Raw genomic sequence first — 20,640 nt, 5'->3', positions numbered from 1 at the left:
TTTAAAAAGTACTTAAGTCTAGCATGTGAAAGTTTCTAAACCTGTTGTTGATGGGAAGGAATGTCTTTTCAGTGGAATTAAATAAACATTATGGAAAATGACTGCAGAGTATGATAAACATATATATAGAAATGACTGTTGCTGGGCTCCTTTTCTTTGTCATACTCTAGCGCAGCCTTCTTCAACCTGGTGTCCTCCAGATGGTTTTGGATTACAACTCCCATCAGCTCCAGCCAGCATAGCCAATGGTCAGGAATGATGAGAACTGCAGTCCAAAACATCTGGAGGACACTAGGTTGGGAAAGGCTGCAATAGTATCACATTGTATTGCACCAGTTTTTAAACTCTGTGTCCTGGCACACTAGTGTCATTGCCAAATGCCTCCATTTTATTTTTATTTTTTTATTATTATTAAATTTATTAATCGCCCATCTGGCTGGTCACCCAGCCACTCTGGGCGATGTACAATATACAATAAAACAGTTTAAAACAATAAAATTCTACAATAAAAACATTTTCTAAAATACCCTAACCCACCCCAAATGCCTGCCTGAACAACCACGTTTTTAATGCACGGCGGAAGCTCATTAAAGAGCTTCATTAAATTTTGTCTCGATGCCTCCATTTTGCTTACTTATAGCTGTTAAGGTGGCAAGAGCTAGCAGCTTAGGGCAATGGTGCCTGGTTGTCAAGACTAGAACTGAAAAATCTAAAAACCTAAAAATCTCTTCTTTGAATGGGGATGAGAGTGTCATAGCAACTGAATGTCCTGGTCAGTGGTGTTCCCAGATGTCTTGAACCAATCTCCACCACACCCAAAAGCAATCATGGCTAAAAACCTGCCACTCATTAATTGACAATACTGAGAGCCCTGTGCACCTTTATGACAATCCAATCTACTACCTGTTCAACAACCAAGTACCTATGACCATCTTTTCAGAAATCAGCCCTGGCATCTTTGTTTTCCATGAAACATTTTTTCCAGTCAACATGCTTGCTTTTTGTTTTTGAACAATTATAACTGTATTCCAACTTTATACCTAGATATCTACTTTGCCCAGGTCTAACTTGAATCTCCCAACAGAGTGCCCATCGTTGTACCCCATTACCCCTCGTTCCTGCTCTACTGAGGACTGGGACTGCATTATCTTCCTGGGTTTCTCCTGATGCTCCTGGCTGGGCACCTGCCATTGCACGTCATCATCCATGTTCCTGCCCACTGCTGCCTGCGAATGCCTGATCTTCCGTTGCCTGAATCTATTTAATCACCAAGAATTCCCCTCCATCTATCATCTCAGCAGATTAAGTAGCAGTAAAAGGCCCCCTTTTCACTCTCTCTTCTCATCCTTAGGTCCCCTCATTCCTCTTTTTTGCTCCTCCTTCCCTTTAGGATGGCCATCAAACTGGTACCCTGTTAAAAAAAGAGTCTCCATAAACTGGTGTTTCTTTTGCCTCTTTCTTAATAGACTCCTTTTTTTCTTTTCTTTTTTTCTTTTTCAGTTTAAGTCCAAAATTCTTTGCTCTGCCTTTCTTTCCCTAGAACGTTGTGGTAACACTCCATTATCTAACCATTGGTGGGGAACCTCTTTCAGTCTCAGGGCCAAAATCAATGAAGTAGAAGCTCTTGGGGGCCACATTCCAGTGGTGGGCATGGCTGAAAGCAAAAGGGATATGGCCCAAAATACAAAAAATATGAGCAGCCAGTTGCATAGAAGTGTTACCATTTATACAACTAGAGTGGAGTAGGAACCCCATCAAAAAAGGACATAATTACCCAGCCTCTGTTTTACTGTTTCTCCCATTCTCTGACTTACTCTATGCCAGGAATGGGCAGCCAGTGACCCTCCAGATATTGCTGGACTGCAATTCCCCTAGCCATCATAGCCAATGGTGAGGCATGATAGGAGTTGCTGCCCAACAACATCTGGAGGTCCACAAGTTGCCTGCCGCTGTTCTATGCTAATGTATCAAACAGTAAAACTTGAAGCCTCATTATTACCTCTTCCACTTATCAAAGCAAGGTGGGTCCATCAACTACTCTGGCATTCTGGAAGATGACATCAAATTTAATACAGATTTATTCTGCTTTGAAAAAAAAAGCCAAAGCTGCACTTTCCTGTGTTCTCCCTATACTACACCACTGAGTGAGAGGGACCCCTATGGAGGCAAAATGCCCCCCAGTGGTCTCTGCAGTATAATCCTCTTTCCTCCTCTACCATCATAACAAAATTGTTTTGCTAGTTGATTTCACATGCAAATCCTGCTAAAATTATGTGTATACCATTCAAAAAATATCTATGCACAATAAATGATCAGGAGAGAACATTTGTGTCAGTTACTTCCCAAATTACTTCAATTGCGTTATTTCAGTATAGACTGCATCAATATAAACTGTTCAAAACAAGAAGCAGTATAATTTTAACTATTTCACTTCATAAAAGCCTCCATACAAACTTTGATAAGTGCATGCATATCACTGTTTCACATACGGATTCATGCAGACAGCACAAAACTGAATTTAAATATTGTATTCATTGTATAGTTTTCCAGGATTTTTCAAGACTCTCCTGTTTAAAAAAATGTGCTCTGTTATTTGTAAAATCCACAAAGAAATTAAAAGATCCATTACAACAGAAAAGCATGTTAGTAACACTAATACCCAATGGAAATATGAAGTTGGAGGTCACCTCATACAATTTAAACTCTGAAGCTAAGGACATCCAAGCGTACCTGGAAGGGGGACTGCCCCCGAGCCTCCCTAAGTTCCTTGGAGGAGAAATGGGTTATAAATTTAACTAGGCACATTTCTAGAATCCACTGAGGGTAACAACATGATAACAGGGGAGAAGGATATCAGCAGAGGGAATTTTATCCTACTTTTACTAGCACACTGTTACAGTTTTATTAATTAATTAATTAATTTATTTTCTATACCGCCCAATAGCTAAAGCTGTCTGGGCGGTTCACAAAAATTAAACCAAAGAGCACACAATAAAACAATATAAAATATATAAAACATTAAAACTACAGTATAACAATACAACCAGAATAAAACCAGAGTAAAACCTAGCAGCAATGTAGGGATTTAAAATAAAGATTTAAAACAGCAAAGCTAAAAATCTAGAAAGCTAAAATGCCAAAATGCTTGGGAAAATAAAAAGGTCTTCACCTGGCACTGGAAAAGATACAATGTAGGTGCCAGGTGAACCTCACTAGGGAGCTCATTCCATAGCCAGGGTACCACAGCAGAAAAAGCCCTCCTCCTAGTAGCTACCCGCCTCACTTCCTTTGGCAGGGGATCACGGTCTGGGATCTTAACGTCTGGGCAGGCATATATGGGAGGAGGCGATCCTTCAGATAACCTGGCCCCAAGCCGTTAAGGGCTCTGGATGTTAATAAATGAGAATAAAGTATGATATATTACACTTGCTTGCAGTCCTCTTTTCAAATGATCTCATTACTGACTCTCTGCCCATGATTTAGGTTTGCTCCTCCAGTGTGATATTCAAGGGAATGGTCTATTAATAGTTAGTTTATCTAGAAGTGGCATGCAGACTCCCACTGATCTAGAGATGAACATAGTAGTAGGAAATAAGCCAAAAGTCCTGTTAAAAACAGCAGATAGACCCAAATACGTAATATAAACTCATTCCACAGCAAACCCAACAATTGAAAAAGAAAAAGAAAACCTTTCCAGTTTTCAACAGTATTTCAATTTTATACATATTTTTACTTTATATTCTATATACTATCCTGTATGCAACTGTCCATTTTAAAGATTCTATGGAAAGTTATCTAACGGAACACTCTAGAAAATTAATGTTTTGGTAAAACAATTTTTGGATGGAAAAAGCCCTTATTTAAAGGATCTTCCCTTATTTTAAAATATTATTCCAGAACTATAGAACCCCACATTCCATACTAGATATCCTTTCGTTTAAAATGTTAATATGGTAACTCAAAGTATCTTAGGAGAACTGGAAAAATCTTCTTTTTTGCTGCATTTTGTCACATAATAAGAGACAATACCATTCATGCAGGGATGCATAACCACAGCCACCGTTGCTGCTTACCCCTTGTAGGTCAGAGATGAGTAATGTAGTCTCAGTGGTACTTAGGCCCTGCCAGTGGCACCATGGGGAAGATATAATGCTGTTAGTGTTGATGCAAAAGCAGCAGGATGCTTTAAAAAAATCAGCAGCAACCATGAAGCTTTGTGTTTTCTGTTTTTTAAAAATACCATAATGAGTAATTTTCAGTTTAATTCCCAAGGAAACAGTAGATCAGCTAAACCATCTCTATTTCCTTGGACATGATTGGGAACATAGGGCAGTCTCCAGTAGGGGCCCTGCATGTGCAGCCAGCCCCACCGGGCCCTGGTCTGTGTGCACTCACCCCTATCAGCCGAGATCCACATGCTGCCATGATATAGTACTTCAGAGCCAAGCCCCCATGTGAGCAAAAATGTTAGTTTCTGGAAGGGTCGCAATCTGCCCCTTCCAGAAAGCAGCATTTTCCTTCTGATTGGGGCTTGCCCCCGGAAGCACTATATCATGGCATGCGCACCGGCCCCTGTTGGATACTACCTGTAGATCACAATAATTTATGTTTGACATGGTTATTATTACATGGTTTGCAAACATTTTGGATACCATTTTAAAAAGTTGCTATCTAGTAACCTTTTGTTTTTCCTGCTGTAGGAACATAGTAAGTCAACATAAACTTTGGATTTGACAGAAATGGTTTTATGGTATTTCTTGAAATGACGGGAAAAGGCAGATTTTTTAAAAATAATAAGGCCACATTTTTAAAAAATAATATATTTCACTTCAGACACTAAATTTGCAATTTCTACCATGTAAATCAGAAATCTGATGTGTGCCTCAAGAAGAGGGTAGAATTTGGCATGGATTTGGTATGAAAAATTATCTACCATTTAATGTACCAACAAACAGATACTTAGGATGAGATGTATCATCAGCTGTGGTAGTGAAATATCACAAAACATGCTTTTAAACTGGCATTCTCACAGGTGTATATCAGTGCAACATGGAGAAACATGAAGACAAATGTTTGATGTGTTAGTTATGTTTTATATGGATACAGCATATGAAACAAGATGCGTACAGTGCATTTTGGTGTATGACTAAAGTTTACAATACTAGACAAGAAAAGCCTGATAGTGATCTTGATCTACAAATTAAACTGGATTTAAGTTACTGGTTTGCGACTGAGCATCTGGTACAAAAATGGAAATAAATGATAACTTCTGTACTTAAATTAGATAATAAGATTCATTATGGTAAAGATGCATAATATAATCAATACATTACAGAAGAATTAGCTGTGACAAGCAAAGTGGATATGATGTGAAAGTATGGAAATCTAACAGAACTGATTTTGGGCAAAGCATAATACTTACATCATAATAAATGCTACTTGAAATGTGTATTGTGGTAATGGCTTTTCCGTAATTCATCTCGTATACATGCAACCAGTTGTCAATAAACTGGAATTAAAAACTTTGCAACTTAACTGAAGTTGCAAATTTCTTCCTTTTGAATTATTAACTTACCATTTTTATCATAAATATATGTAGCCTACATACAAGTACCAAATTTCACACTGTTATTTGGAAACCTGAAGTCAAGAAACATATCTATACGTTTAGATTAGACATCAGAGAACTGAGTAAGTTCTCTGATGCTGCTTTGCTACTTAATCAGACAAATGTTCTAATTTATAAGCTGAAATGTGACCTGTCTTGATGCAAAAATGCCTTTGTCTTTAAATATAACTGCATTAATTCCTTGAATTGTCTCTACGTTGTTTCATGTTCACATGTTTTTGGGCACCTACATTCAAAGTAAAACAGAATCTGTGGCACTCTGCCCAGAATCAAAACAATTTAAATAGTTGATCTCAATTAGTTCCACACAACTATGGGAGCTTTGGACTTGTGCTTGAAACAGCAGCAGTCCTGACCCATGCTCCTAAAACTAAGAAGGATTTTCAAGCAATTTGCAATAGTGTACTGGGTTCTGCTTTTCAAAGTCAGAAAAATTAGCACACAAGTCCTTGGAACCACTTTAATTAGCTTTTTGATGTCAGTCTGTGACTCCAAAACAATACAGATTTTACAGAATCAACAAAAAATGAACAAAAATGTTCAAGTTACTTAAATTATTTAAATTGAACCAAATGATTTCATCACAGTTCTCAAAGGCCTAAATAGAAATATCTCTCTATAACGAACTTACATTTCCTAATTTGAATAAAAACATAGCAAAGTCCTTATTTGTTTCAGCCCTATTTACATACAATCAAGCCAATTACCCCCTTCATGGATCACTGCCTTGTTGTGGCGAAGGGGCTTGTGTAACTCAGTGAAGCCATAAGCTATGCCGTGCAGGGCCACCCAAGACGGACAGGTCATGGTGGAGAGTTCTGACAAAATGTGGTCCACTGGAGAAGGAAATGGCAACCCACTCCAGTATTCTGGCCAAGAAAACCCCATGGAACGTATCACAAGGCTAAAAGATATGACGCCGGAATATGAGCCCCTCCGGTCGGAAGGTGTCCAATATACTACTGGGGAAGAGCAGAAGGAATTTCCAAGTAGCGCCAGAAAGAGGGAAGCGGCTGGGCCAAAGCCAAAAGGACACTCAGCTGTGGATGTGTCTGGTGGTGAAAAGAAAGTCCGATGCTGTAAAGAACAATATTGCTTAGGAACCTGGAATGTAAGATCAATGAATCAAGGTAAGCTGGAGGTGGTCAAACATGAGATGGCAAGATTGAACATCGACATCTTGGGAATCAGCGAACTAAAATGGACAGGCATGGGCAAATTTAATTCAGGTGACCATTATATCTACTACTGTGGGCAAGAATCCCTGAGAAGAAATGGAGTACCACTCATAGTCAACAAAAGAGTGGGAAAAGCAGTACTGGGATACAATCTCAAAAACGATAGAATGATCTCAGTACGAATCCAAGGCAAACCATTCAACATCACAGTAATTCAAGTCTATGCCCCAACCACTGAGGCTGAAGAAGCTGAGGTTGATCGGTTCTACGAAGACCTACTAAAACACCTTCTAGAACTAACACCAAAAAAAGATGTCCTCTTCATCATAGGGGATTGGAATGCTAAAATAGGAAGACAAGAAATCACCGGGATAACAGGTGGGCATGGCCTTGGTGTACAAAATTAGCAGGATAAAGGCTAATAGAGTTTTGCCAAGAGAACACGCTGATCACAGCAAACACTCATTTCCAACAGCACAAGAGGCAACTCTACACATGGACATCACCAGATGGTCAATATCGAAATCAGATTGATTGTGTCCTTTGCAGCCAAAAACGGAGACGCTCTATACAGGCAGTAAAAACAAGACCTGGAGCTGACTGTGGCTCAGATCATGAGCTGCTTCTTGCAAAATTTTGGCTTAAATTGAAGAACGTAGGGAAAACCACTAAACCATTCAGGTATGACCTAAATCATATCCCTTATGAATATACAGTGGAGGTGAGGAATAGATTTCAGGGATTAGACCTGATAGACAGAGTGCCTGAGGAACTATGGACGGAGGTCTGTAACATTGTTCAGGAGGCAGCAACTCAATCCATCCCAAAGAAAAAGAAGTGCAAGAAAGTCAAGTGGCTGTCTGATGAGGCTTTACAAGTAGCTGAGGAAAGAAGGGAAGCGAAAAGCAAGGGAGAAAGGGGAAGATATATCCAACTGAATGCAGAGTTACAGAGAATAGCAAGGAGAGACAAGATTTGTTGTTGTTGATGTTCAGTCGTTCAGTCGTGTCTGACTCTTTGTGACCCCATGGACCATAGCACGCCAGGCCTTCCTGTTCTGCGAGAAGGCCTTCTTAAATGAACAATGCAAAGAAATCGAGGAAAACAATAGAATGGGAAAGACTAGAGATCTTTTCAAGAAAATCGGAGATCTCAAGGGAACGTTTTGTGCAAAGACGGGCATGATAAAGGACAAAGAAGGCAGGGACCTAACAAAAGCAGATGAGATTAAGAAGAGGTGGAAAGAATACACAGAAGAACTATACAGGAAAGATCTTCATGTCCCTGATAGCCATGACAGTGTGGTCACTGAACTTGAGCTGGACATCCTAGAGAGTGAAGTCAAGTGGGCCTTAGGAAGCATTACTAACAACAAAGCTAGCAGATATGACAGTATTCCAGCTGAGCTATTTAAGATCCTAAAAGCTGATGCTGTTAAAGTGCTGCACTCAATATGCCAACAAATTTGGAACACTCAACAATGGCCACAAGACTGGAAAAGTTTACATTCCAATGCCAAAGAAGGGCAATGCTAAAGAGTGTTCAAACTACCGTACAATTGCACTCATTTCACATGCCAGCAAGGTGATGCTCAAAATCCTACAAGCTAGGCTTTAGCAGCATGTGAACTGAGAACTACCGGAAGTACAAGCTGGGTTTCCAAGAGGCAGAGGAACTAGAGATCAAATCGCCAACATTCGCTGCATCATGGAGAAAGCAAGAGAATTCCAGAAAAACGTCTACTTCTGCTTCATTGACTACGCTAAAGCCTTTGATTGTGTGGATCACAACAAACTGTGGCAAATTCTTAAAGAGATGGGAGTAGCAGACCATCTTACCTGTCTCCTGAGAAACCTGTACGAGGGACAAGAAGCAACAGTAAGAACCGGACATGGAACAACCGACTGGTTCAAAATTGGGAAAGGAGTACGACAAGGCTGTATATTGTCGCCCTGCTTATTTAATTTATATGCAGAGTACATCATGAGAAACGCCGGGTTGGACGAATCACAGGTCAGAATTAAGATTGCCAGGAGAATTATCAACAACTCAGATATGCAGACAATACCACCCTAATGACAGCAAGCAAAGGGGATGTAAAGAGCATCTTGTTGAGGGTGAAAGTGGAGAGTGCAAAAGCTTTTTTGAAACTCCACATTAAAAAAACTAAGATCATGGCATCTGGCCCCATCACTTCCTGGCATATAGAAGGGGAAGAAATGGAAGCAGTGACAGATTTTATTTTCTTGGGCTCCAAGATCACTGCAGACGGTGACTGTAGCCATGAAATTAAAAGACGCTTGCTCCTTGGGAGGAAAGCTATGGCAAACCTAGACAGCATAGTAAGAAGCAGAGACATCACCTTGCCGACAAAGGTCCGTCTAATCAAAGCTATGGTTTTCCCAGTAGCAACGTATGGCTGTGAGAGCTGGACTATATGGAAGGCCGAGCACCAAAGAATGGATGCGTTCGAACTGTGGTGCTGGAGAAGACTCTTACGAGTCCCCTGGACTGCAAGGAGGTCAAATCAGTCCATCCTAAAGGAAATCAACCCTGAGTGCTCATTGGAAGGACAGATACTGAAGCTGAAGCTCAAATATTTTGGCCACGTAATGCAAAGAGAAAACTCCCTGGAAATGACCCTGATGCTGGGAAAGACTGAAGGCAAAAGGAGAAGGGGACGGCAGAGGATGAGATGGCTAGATAGCATCACCGATGCAATGAATATGAATTTGAGCACGCTCCGGGAGAGAGCGGAGGACAGGAAGGCCTGGAGTGCTATGGTCCATGGGGTCACGAAGAGTCGGACATGACTTAATGACTAAACAACAACAAAGCCAATCACTTAGAGCATTTTTGTCCTCCACACAAAATAATTCAGATTGCAGATGGGAAAATCATATGTTTTTTTCCCATTCACCAATATAATTCCCCAAAGACCCCCCCCCCACAACCCTAATATATCAGAGAGAAGGCTAGATTAGAACCCTTTCATTTGACATGCTAGTTTTCAGTGTGTGCGAGGGTGGGGGTGGTTATATGCGGGAGCCTTCCAATATGGCAATCCCACATGTGTTGTCTGAAAGCACAATCCAGCACAAATTGCACCACATGATTCTCATGGTCATGTGTTTCAGGTCTTATTCAGTCTGATTCACTGCAACCTTTCCACAACTCTACCACAACATCTGCAGCAACATCACACACTGGCCATGATTGGTGGGCACTGACGCTGTTGCCATGGTCACTAGTGTGGCTGTTGTTGTTGTTCCATATTGCTGTTTGTGAACTTCCCAGATTGCTTCAGCTATGGGGTGGTAAATAAATATAATAAATTAAATAAAATAGAATACTGTGCTTTTTGGAGCAATGTGTGTTTCCCATCCTGTTGTGGGATGGGACTGCCTTCCATGACATAGTGCCTTCCATATGGTTTTGACTACAACTCCCATCAGTCTCAGACAATGATCAGGGATTATGGGAGTTGTAGTCTGAAACACCTGGAGAGCATGAGGCTGGGAAAGGCTGGTATAGGATATTGCACTAACATAGTGCTGGTGTATCTCTCTCCCTGGTGTATTGCAATATAGGATATGCCCTCAAACACTGCAGTGTTTGTAGTCCCGTTATACCTATTTATAATGATTCACATCATGAATAATCTCACTGAAGTCATGAAAGAAATATAAGTTCTCATCAGCTTTCAAGAGCAAGTCCATTAATACAGTATCCGAAATACATAAGGAAGTGGTCTGCTGAAGCAAATTAATGAAAATTCTTTCAGATAAATATCTCCTAGAAATGAGTCAAAGTCAAACATTGCAGCTGCTTTTGTCTATTCCACATGTACTTACAGCATGTTTAAAAAAACAACAACAAATACCCAGTGGAGGTTGGTGGATCCGGTGTCAGTGAGGCAGTGAATCTGCTCTGAGCTTCAGTCCAAATTCTAAAGGAGCTATCCAAGGTGCTTCATGCCCTGGACAGCTCCTTTAGAGTTCTGATTGGTTCTGACTGAAACCCAAAGAGGATTCACTGCCCCACTGACATCGGAGCCACCAGCCTCCACTGCAAACACCTTATGTTAGGACATAGGAAGCTGTCTTATACTAGGTCAGATTATTTGTCTATCTACCCTGGTACTGTCTATTCTGACTGGCAGTGGTTCTCTAGGGTCTCTGGCAGAGATCTTTCCCATCAGCTGTTACCTGAACTAGTGCCATGGATGGGACCAGGGACCATCTGCATGCAAAGCATGGGTCTCTCCCCTAAAAAAAGAACTATCTTAGGAAACTGTGCCTTCAACACAATTTGTTTTAACAACCTGAACTGAAAAGGAGGATATATTTAATTTCTAGCACTTCAAGCGAATTCTATGCAAAGAAATCAGTAATGAGAACTTCGATGAGAATTGTGAATTAAAATGCTTTTATTATTTCATTACATGGGACTACATAAGATGACAAAGATCAGATGGGTTTTTTTGGATCTAACTCACATGATTTCATTTAACTTCGCTGCATCACGGATCACCTCGATCATCTTAGGAGCTGATCCACACATATAACCAGGCTTCTGTGTACATATTGTTTGCTGGATTAGAGCCACTTGCATAAATATGAATCTGCTGTGCATCGAAATGCGCACTGGAATTAGGGGTGGACAAATTTCCCAGGTTCCATTTTATTTGTCTTCTTCAAACTGGCAATGCCCTGTATCCTACTTCTCCTTTCTTCTGATTTTATTTTGGGAATTCTGCAAGTGATTTCAGAATTTGCTTATCCAGAATTCCTGCTAATCACTGGTATTTTTTCCTCTTGAATGTAAGCCATGAGAACAAGCAATTGTGCATATTAAAATGGCTATTTCTTGAGTTAATGGAAAGTGCAGCAGTTAATTTTAAGCTCCTTTACTGTTCTTAAAAGTCCGTGCTGACAAATGCGTCTATGGGGAACACTGATTGCCTGGACAATAGTGTGTTTAATGCCAGAAAAAGTTAGGAAAAGTCTCACAATTTCACCCCCATCTGGATAAAAATTCCAGGTTTGAGTATGTTGTTAAACATTTTAAAAGAAACAGCCCAAGGCACATGGTAGAAAGATACTATGTACAGAAGATAAAAGTTTCCAAGTCATTTTTTTCCTTTTACTTAATCATGCAATTATGTGCACAATCATTTCAGCATTCCTTGGAGGAATTAAAAAAATTCAGTTAATACATGCCATGCTTTCAAGGATCACTTCTGTAGTTCATAATTCAATGAAATAAAGCTTAATTTGGAGAGCAATCCTACTCATGTCCCATTATTGACAGGTGGAGGGGCTTAGGATACCATGGAAATTGCCCCCCACTGACCTACACTGGTGGAAAAGAGCACCACTAGCGATGGGGCTTCATCAAGGCAGTGGCACCAACTGTTTCCAGAAAATTACTGCTGGCAGTCCTGAAGCTGGTAGTAGCAGGCAGAAAGCCCCTAATTGGGGTGTTCTGTAGGCAGGTTGGAGCCAGCTTTAGATTTGTTGGATCCAAAGTTGTTCCAAGCCCCTCACCTATGCCACTCTGCAGCTGGTGTGGGAAAACTCCCTCCCATTGTGATCAATGGAAGGGACAACCCACCAAGAGACACCCAACACACCCACCAACACACACCCAACACACACACATACATACTGTATGTAAACACTTTCTACCCTGGCTGGCATGAGCCAGCAGGGTTGGAGAAAAGGTGGTAGATCCACCTTATCACTCTCCCCTGACCCAACCTAGGATTACTCTAAGTATCAAGAATAGTAAAGGAGGTTCAATGTAATTGCTGCGCTTTCAGCTTAGCAACGATGAAAACATGTTTTCATGTGTATGGCTTAACAACCGAAGAAAAGAATTAATCTTGATGTATGGCAGGAAGGGAAAGCTGCACATGTGCAGGAAGCTTTACAAAGTCATGATATCCAAACTGAAAAAACGGTGGAAAACTATCAAATAGATATTGCTCTGTGTCTGGGAACAGGTAATTCAGAATTCCAAATTCTGGACTAAAATTTGGAAGGAAGTAAAACATTCCTAAATGGAGTATGTACATCCATGTGGTGATGCCATCTATCCACCATTCATTGCTTTCAATGGGACATCATCTGAGGGTATATCCCCATTCTGGAAACATTATTATATGTAAACACCAAATACTGCTTTAAGGCATGACTAGACTGTGTTTTGCTTGTTGTTGTTTATTCGTTCAGTCACTTCCGACTCTTCATGATTTCATGGACCAGCCCACGCCAGAGCTTCCTGCCGGCCATTGCCACCCCCAGCTCCCCCAAGGTCGAGTCCGTCACCTCCAGAATATCATCCATCCATCTTGCCCTTGGTTGGCCCCTCTTCCTTTTGCCTTCCACTTCTGCCTTCCACTTTGTTTTGCTTGTAAGGCAACAAAGTCATTGAAGTTTGTTTTATTTATTTATTGAAGTTATTTTATTTTATTTGTATCCCACCTTTCTACCAAGAAAAATGGCACTCAAGGCAGCTATGTCATGTCACAGTTAGACAAAGAAAAGGAATATTAGCCATATTATTAAGGAACATATATTTATATATGACTTTCTCATACAAAAACTAGTTTAGAAAACATATATAACTAAAGTTTGGTGAGGTGAGCAACTAAACTAATTTCCAAATTTTAAGAAGTCTTCCTTCCCTGAGAGATGTATGGTTGTCTAAAGTGGCTTTTACTTACCACAGCATTAGTTCCATTTCCTTCAATATTAAAATTAGAGTTTTATAAAGCAAATTATATCCACAGTTAGACCTTACCTCGGAATTGCCAGGAAGTTCTGAATCTGTGTTTGATATATTTTCAGATAAAGGCCCATTGGCTTCTTCTCCTAAACAATATAGAAAAAGTATGTTTACCTCCAATGCAGGCTTCCCTTTTTAAATACCATTATTTATTTTATTTACAGCATTTATACAGGCCATAATAGACAATAACCAAGGTCTCTGGGCAGCTCACAAAGTATTTATATTAAAAAACAGTATTTTACAGCATCACTCAAATAACACAACAGATACAACAGTGGATTAAAATTCACCCTTAAGATCACAGCTTTAAAATGCCTGGAAGAATCAGAATGTCTTCATCTGGCACCAAAATGACCATAACAGAAGTGCCAAGTGAGCCTATTTAAAGAAAGAATGCCACCACTGAAAAGGTCCACTACCTAGTAGTCACCCGCCTTACTTCACTTGCATTTTCGAAATAGGCATCCTCAACAGTCACATAGCAACACAGGCATCTCTGACAGAGTGGTGCTGCTTGGACTCCTGGAAAACCAGTTTCAGATTTTAGCCACTACATCCCCCTGACAGACCATGAAAATCCACAAGAAGGAATGTGCAAGTGCCGCAGAAAAACAAGTGTGCATCATGAGCCACAGGGGTGCAGAACCTCTTTCAGCCCGAGGGCTGAATGCCATTTTGGAGTCCTTGGGGGCCACATTCTGGTGATGGGCAGGGCCAAAGATAAAAGGGGTTGGGCCAAATACCAGTGTATTTCATCTGAAAGCTCTTAGTGATGGTAACTAAGCCTTAGGAGAGACATTTCAACCTTTTAGAATAGGAAAAATGCACAAATGCCAGGAAATCACCCAGCATTAGTGTTTGGAGGAAAGGAGGTAGGGCCAAAGGAAAGGGGAAAGGCCTTCTGGAGAACCTCAGAGGATCAGACTGGGACACCTGAAGGGCTGAACTTAGCCCCCAAATCAGCTCAGTTTTGCACCCCTGATATACAACAAATGGAGGACAAGAGTGCTTCACATAACAGGAAGCTACATTGTACTGAGTCAGACCGCTGGTCCAACTAGCTCAATGGCATGTACACACATTGGCACTCACAATGGCTCTACAGGATTTAAGACAGGGGTCTTTCCCAGCCCAACCTACAGATGCCAAAGACTGAAACTGAGACTATCTGCATGCAAAGCATGTGTTATACCACTGAGTTATGGCCCTTTCCCAAATCCCTGGAAGTGTACTGTTCTGTTTGCTCTGGGAGCCTTTCCTGAAAATACAACTGGCTCATCATTGTTAAGGAATCAGGGGAGAATACTTTTCCTATGCTTCTCAGAGCAGTGCAGATTTATATTCTCTACATCATAAGAAGTATCAGCCATCAAGCAAAGAATACGTCGTATTCTGGGCATTTTGGTATAACTGAGTGCAATTTGCTCTGAATTTCAAGAATATGAAGAAAAGCCACAAAGCAACGTACTTTTAAACAACTAGCAATATTATAGAACTTCACATCAAGAATTTGATTTCAAGAGACTTCCAGTCGGAGCCAATGTCGCCCTGGCAGCATTCTGTGGAGTCTCTGTGGGACGCTATTTCAAACAGCTTTTAAAAGGTTGGAAACCCTTTTCATCTTCCCCTGGAATGAAAGGGGGAAGCAAGAGCAGTATCTGGATGAAACCTTGGAAGGGTAGCTCTTTCTGCGATGCAGCAGAGGGGCTGGCCTCCGAGGCAAATCTGCCAGAGCTTAATCACTGCTCAAAGTTGTTTTAAAAACTCCTGTTTAATTAGGAGGAATCAGGGCTGATGTGCTCCAATGTAATTTTTAGTGTTTATGGACCAGGGAATACCAGCAATATTCGAGGACCTACAAGATTAGTTTAAAAAGAAGTATGGCAACACCAAGGAGGAGAAAAGTGCCGTCGATCCCTCCCACACCTCCCTTGGCAAAGGCTTCGAGAAGTGATGAAAATACAGAGGAGTTACTTGTTTTGATAAAAATGTTGTCTTTGCAGTTTGCTTAACAGGCTAAGAGACTGGATACAATCCAAAATTCCATCACCACCCTGCAAGGGGCTGTGGATTTAATTAACAACTCTTGGCAAAAAATGGAGGCGAAGGTTAATGAGCTGCAAGATCAAGTGGCAGCGCAGGAGACCATCTCGAAAGTTTTTCATAATTTTTCTGCAAGAATCTCACAATTGGAGGCTTTCACAAGTAGAGCAAATGTGCATATTATTGGTATCAAAGATCTATTTACTGATATAAATTTCTTTACTTTTGTAGATAAGCTCCTGCATGACATACTTCCTTTGTCATCTGATTAGGTACTTGACATTGAGCATACATTCCGTGTGCCAAATGCTAAAGGGAATGATTATATGATTATAGTTCAATTTGCAAGAATCTCCACAAAAAATCATATTCTGCACTTGGCAAGACAGGGGGGAAATTTGTGGGGGGGGGATCAAAATGAGATAGAGTTATGTTATTTCTGGATTACACCAAAGAAGTTGTTGATAAAAGAAGGCTATTTACCAAGGCGACAAATCTGGCAAAACAAATGAATCTACAATATCATTTAAAATATCCTGCTACGTTTTGCATTTTCTCTGAAGGTCAGATAAAGACGTTTCTAAATCACGAAATGGTGGAGGCATGGCTAATTGGAAAAACACGCGAGACTTCTGCTCTAGCTCCATGAACTGGAATTTACAAACATGTTTTGTCAATTGGCTATGTTTAGTCTGTAAGATTCAAGCTAGGCCAGAGACAGCTGATTATGAATATCCATTCTTTTTCTTTCATCCTTTACCTTTTTTTCTTTTCTTCTTTCAAAATGGATATGATAGACTGTATCTAAATCTTCTGTTTGAGTGTGTACAGAAATGTGCACACTCATTTATATATTTAGAAATGATATTATCTAAAGTATAGATAGTATAAAATATATTAGTGATTGTCCTATTTTTTGTTATTTTTTATCCTTTATAATCTCTTTCTTTTCTTTTTAATTATTATTATCAATATTATCAATATAATGATACTAGGATTAGTAAATATTTTTGGCTAGTTGTTCTTAAGTTTTATCATTATATAATAGCTAAAAGGCATGATATGGCCAATGGAAATGAATTCTATGCTTGCTTCTTTGTTATAAGCCTGAAGATACAATATTGAAATTGATTACTTATGCTGTATTGACCTGTAAGATTCGTATAATCTTTAAGTAGAGTGATATTTGAAATTTATGCATAATGTAGTTTAAATTTAAGTTTGTTATGTAAACTTCTGTTTATATTTTGCTTTGTTTTCCCCTGTTTTTGCATTTTTTCTTCTATTTTTCTGTTTCCTTCCCCTTTGCCCTTCTCTCTCCTTTTTATATTATCTCCTTTCTTCCTCTCTTTTTTTCTCTATTTCATTATTTTTTTTCTCTATTTCACTGACGGGTCCTCTCAAGAATACTGTAATGCTGGAAACTGTAGAAGATGATCATGTTGTTGGTGTTCTTTGGTTCATTTATAAAGATAAAAGTAGAATAAAAAGTATTAGAAAAAAAGAAGAACTTGATTTCAATATTCCCTTCCCTGTTCATGTGTTTTCAATTTGAGCTAATGATTTTACATGCTAGAATATAACTGTTTTTTATTATTATTGGGGGCAATGACCTGTTATCAGATAACAAATATATTTCCTTTTTGAGGTAAATTATGTTTCAAAAATGATATTATTCATGAGAATATTTTATTCACCTTGTGGCTATTCAATATAACTGCCTGCTAATGAGAAAGAAAAAAATAGAAACACCTATGTTCAACATTCAGTGTCTTCTAGCATCTCAGTGTAAAATACTGACCACAGGTTACCTATTCCTTGTGATAATGCAAGCTTCAACATACACATGAAGCCCCCCAACCACTAGGTCTTTCCTATTCACTTTAATGGAGGAGAAACTCCATGTGCCTTGAAGTGACTGGGGAAACTCACTCACAGAACAGCTTCATGTGCACAGTGAGAGATCTGGATCACAGTCATTTTATTTGTGAATCCCCTCAACTTCATCAGAATCCCACCCCCCAAGCATATTTAGGATGGAAGCCTAGGACCTTTGTATTCAACTATGCCTAACAACAACTTGCATCTGTAAAATTAGTGGTATTTGTGATTGAAAGTTGTATGTTTCAACTTGCAAAGCTATTCATTAACTCATTTATTACATTTCTATATCGTCCAATCGCCAAAGCTCTCTGGGTGGTTTACAAGAATTAAAACTAAAAAATACAATCTAATAACATAATATAAAACCATTTGCATACAAAAGTATATACAATTGGCACAATAAACAATAAATAAAGTATATAAAATTGGCACAATAAACAATATGCTCTCAAATGTCTGGGAGTGGACGAAAGTCTTAACCGGGCATCAGAAAGATGACAATGTTGGTGCCAGGCAGACTTCACTGGGGAGTGTTCCATAATCACAAGTACATCCCTGAGAAGGCCCTTTCCTTTGTTGCAACCCTCCTATTAGCACAGTCAATGTTCAATGTCTGGCATCAGATTAACAGGATAATTCTGTTTTGGTTTAATTAAATAGTACGAACTTGCCGATACACGCACACTCATGCATTTTCCTTGACATTTTGTCACTGGATGAGTTATCAGGACTCAATGACTCACAACTGAATTTCTCAGCAGCCTCCATTGTAAAGGTTTTGTGACTAGGATCAAAGGAAAGCTCATTCTTTGGTGTTTTATTATGGCTGCTTCAATCACATCACACATGCAATCCACACTTGTAGCTGCAATCAGAGTACTAAATATCCATGTGTGAGCCCAGGCTACTCTCCTAAGACTACTTACATGGAAGGAAGCTCACTGAAATTACTGGGCCTTCATTTGTGATGAATTCGAAGCATGTTAAAGCAGAAAACACTTTAATGTTCTCTATACCTATACTTACAAATTATCTCTAATTGGATAGAAAGGAAGGAATAATTGACTTAAATGCCCACTGAAATGTGTTTGAAACATAATGGATTATATGCACAAAAAAGCAAGCACTCTCATTGGTTTGCAGAAATCTGGCTAACACACTAACGAAGCTTCGCTTGAACAGATCTAGTGTCAAAAGGGACTGGGTTTCCACTGTGCAATGTATTTACAGTGTTGTAGAACTAATCCTTAAAGGAATTATTTATGTTTCTAAAGCAAAATGAGATCTACCTTGGGCAAAGGAATTCACCTTAAGGCAATACACGATAACAAATCTGATTCAGACCGGCTTTACCCAGAGTTTTGTTTGTTTCTGTAGCTATGAACAAGATGTATTGTGTCTACAGACAACCCTGCAACTTTGAATGAAATGTAATGAACACTGGGCTACTTTGGATTCAACACTTAACCATAGTTTAGCATAATGAAAACGAGCTACAGTGAGCCTCCACGGTTAGCCTCTCTCAGCTCATACAGGGCCAAACTAAATGTTCAGCTAACCACACTTAATGGAGCTTCTTGTAAGTGTGGATGGCCTCAATTCATATCAGGACCATGCCACTCTAAGCGAGGTCAAGTAAACTGTCCCATTCCCCCCCCCTGAAATTCCCCCCCCACACACACACGCACAGAGGTCTAGGTTAAAAAAAAAGAAAAAAAAGCCTCCAATTGAGACTTTTTCCCTTTTTTTATCTCTCCCCTGCCCCTCGGTGATGTGTGTGTGTGTTTGGAATTTCAGGAAAAAAAGAGACTGGGAGGTTTAACTCCCCCATTCCAGAGTGCTATGATTCTGATCCAAAGTGGGGCTGCTCATGCTTACTTGAAAGTAAATAAAACTATCACACACAGCTCCATTATGGATGATTAGCTGAACATTTAATTTGGAGTTGTTTTAAATCTTTTGCTTCCATTATATATTAAGCACAGGTTTCCATGTCATCTGAACCTGGTCAAACTGTTGTTTATCTTAATTATGGTTAGTTGAAATAATCCAACTTCAAACCATTATTTTTAACCTGGCTTGTTTCAACAAACCATAGTTAAAATTAACCACTGTTTAGGATTCTGACAACATGCCAGACTGCAGTTAATCTGAAACAAAAGGGAAGCTTCCATATCTCCCTTTCAGCTGCACTGCAGGAGAGAAGTGTGCACAAGCCTTGCTGAAGTTCTTTCTTGTAATACCTTAAGGCAGACAGAGGTAATATATAAAACCCTGGTGGTTTCTGTACTAGCCATTAGCTCAGGAATTGCCATCCATTTGTCACTCACTTTTCACAAGTAATCCGCACGTATTTTGTGTTCCAGTATTTTCTCTTATTTTTGTCCCATTTTTTTCCCTTTAATTGCACTTGGTTAGATTTTATTTGTTCCACACAGAGAGGGAAGTGGTGTTAAACTGCTAATTTCTTTCCATTTTATTTCCTCTTTTCTTTCCATTATACTAAAATAGCATTATTTTATTTATGTATTATTTAATGCATTATTACCCTGCTCTTAAGCCAAAAAGGGCACCAGAGCACCTTACGTATCAATAAAAAACACAGCAATCCCTGCCCTCAGGCTTACAATCAAAAAGACATCACATAAAAAGATCAAGGGGCTGAAAGGAAGGGGCACAGAAGCAAAATCAGGCACCAGTTCTTAATGTTATGAAGTTATTAGAATGACAAGATGGAATATAAATTATTATTTTGCTATAATAGGAAAAAAAGAAGAGAACATAGAAGAGCCATGGGCCTACTTAGTCCAGCATTCTGTTCACACAGTGACCAACCAACTGCCCACAGACATGAGTGCAATAGCAACCTCCCACTCATGTTCATCAGCAAGAGATGTACATAGACATAATGGCTCCAATACTGGAGCTAGCATATTGCCATTAAAACTAGTAGCCACTGATAGCCTTATCTGCCATGAATTGTTCCGAACTGCCCAGAGAGCTTCAGTTATTGGGTGGTAGAGAAATGTAATAAATAAATAAGTAAAATTTGTCTAATCTCCTTTTAAAGCCATCCAAATTGGTGGCCATCACTGCATCCTTTGATGGTGA

The 20,640-nt window shown here is 39.5% G+C and overlaps 1 protein-coding gene across 3 annotated transcripts in view; it reads right to left on the bottom strand.

Moving 5' to 3' along the window:
* Positions 1-20,640, bottom strand: part of ANO5 (anoctamin 5) — a 109,070-nt gene that overhangs the window by 61,713 nt on the left and 26,717 nt on the right. For all 3 annotated transcript variants that reach the window (XM_084852355.1, XM_084852364.1, XM_084852346.1), the window contains exon 2: positions 13,615-13,685. In XM_084852355.1, coding sequence (XP_084708481.1) covers positions 13,615-13,685 — 71 coding nt within the window. The remainder of the gene's footprint in view (positions 1-13,614; positions 13,686-20,640) is intronic.

Source organism: Heloderma suspectum, chromosome 1 (assembly GCF_057233095.1).
Source record: "Heloderma suspectum isolate Gila_16-S chromosome 1, 16-S_ref, whole genome shotgun sequence".
NCBI classification, from domain to species: Eukaryota; Metazoa; Chordata; class Lepidosauria; order Squamata; family Helodermatidae; genus Heloderma; species Heloderma suspectum.
The sequence above is the reverse complement of the archived record's forward strand: the minus strand, read 5'-3'. Positions and strand labels throughout refer to the sequence as shown.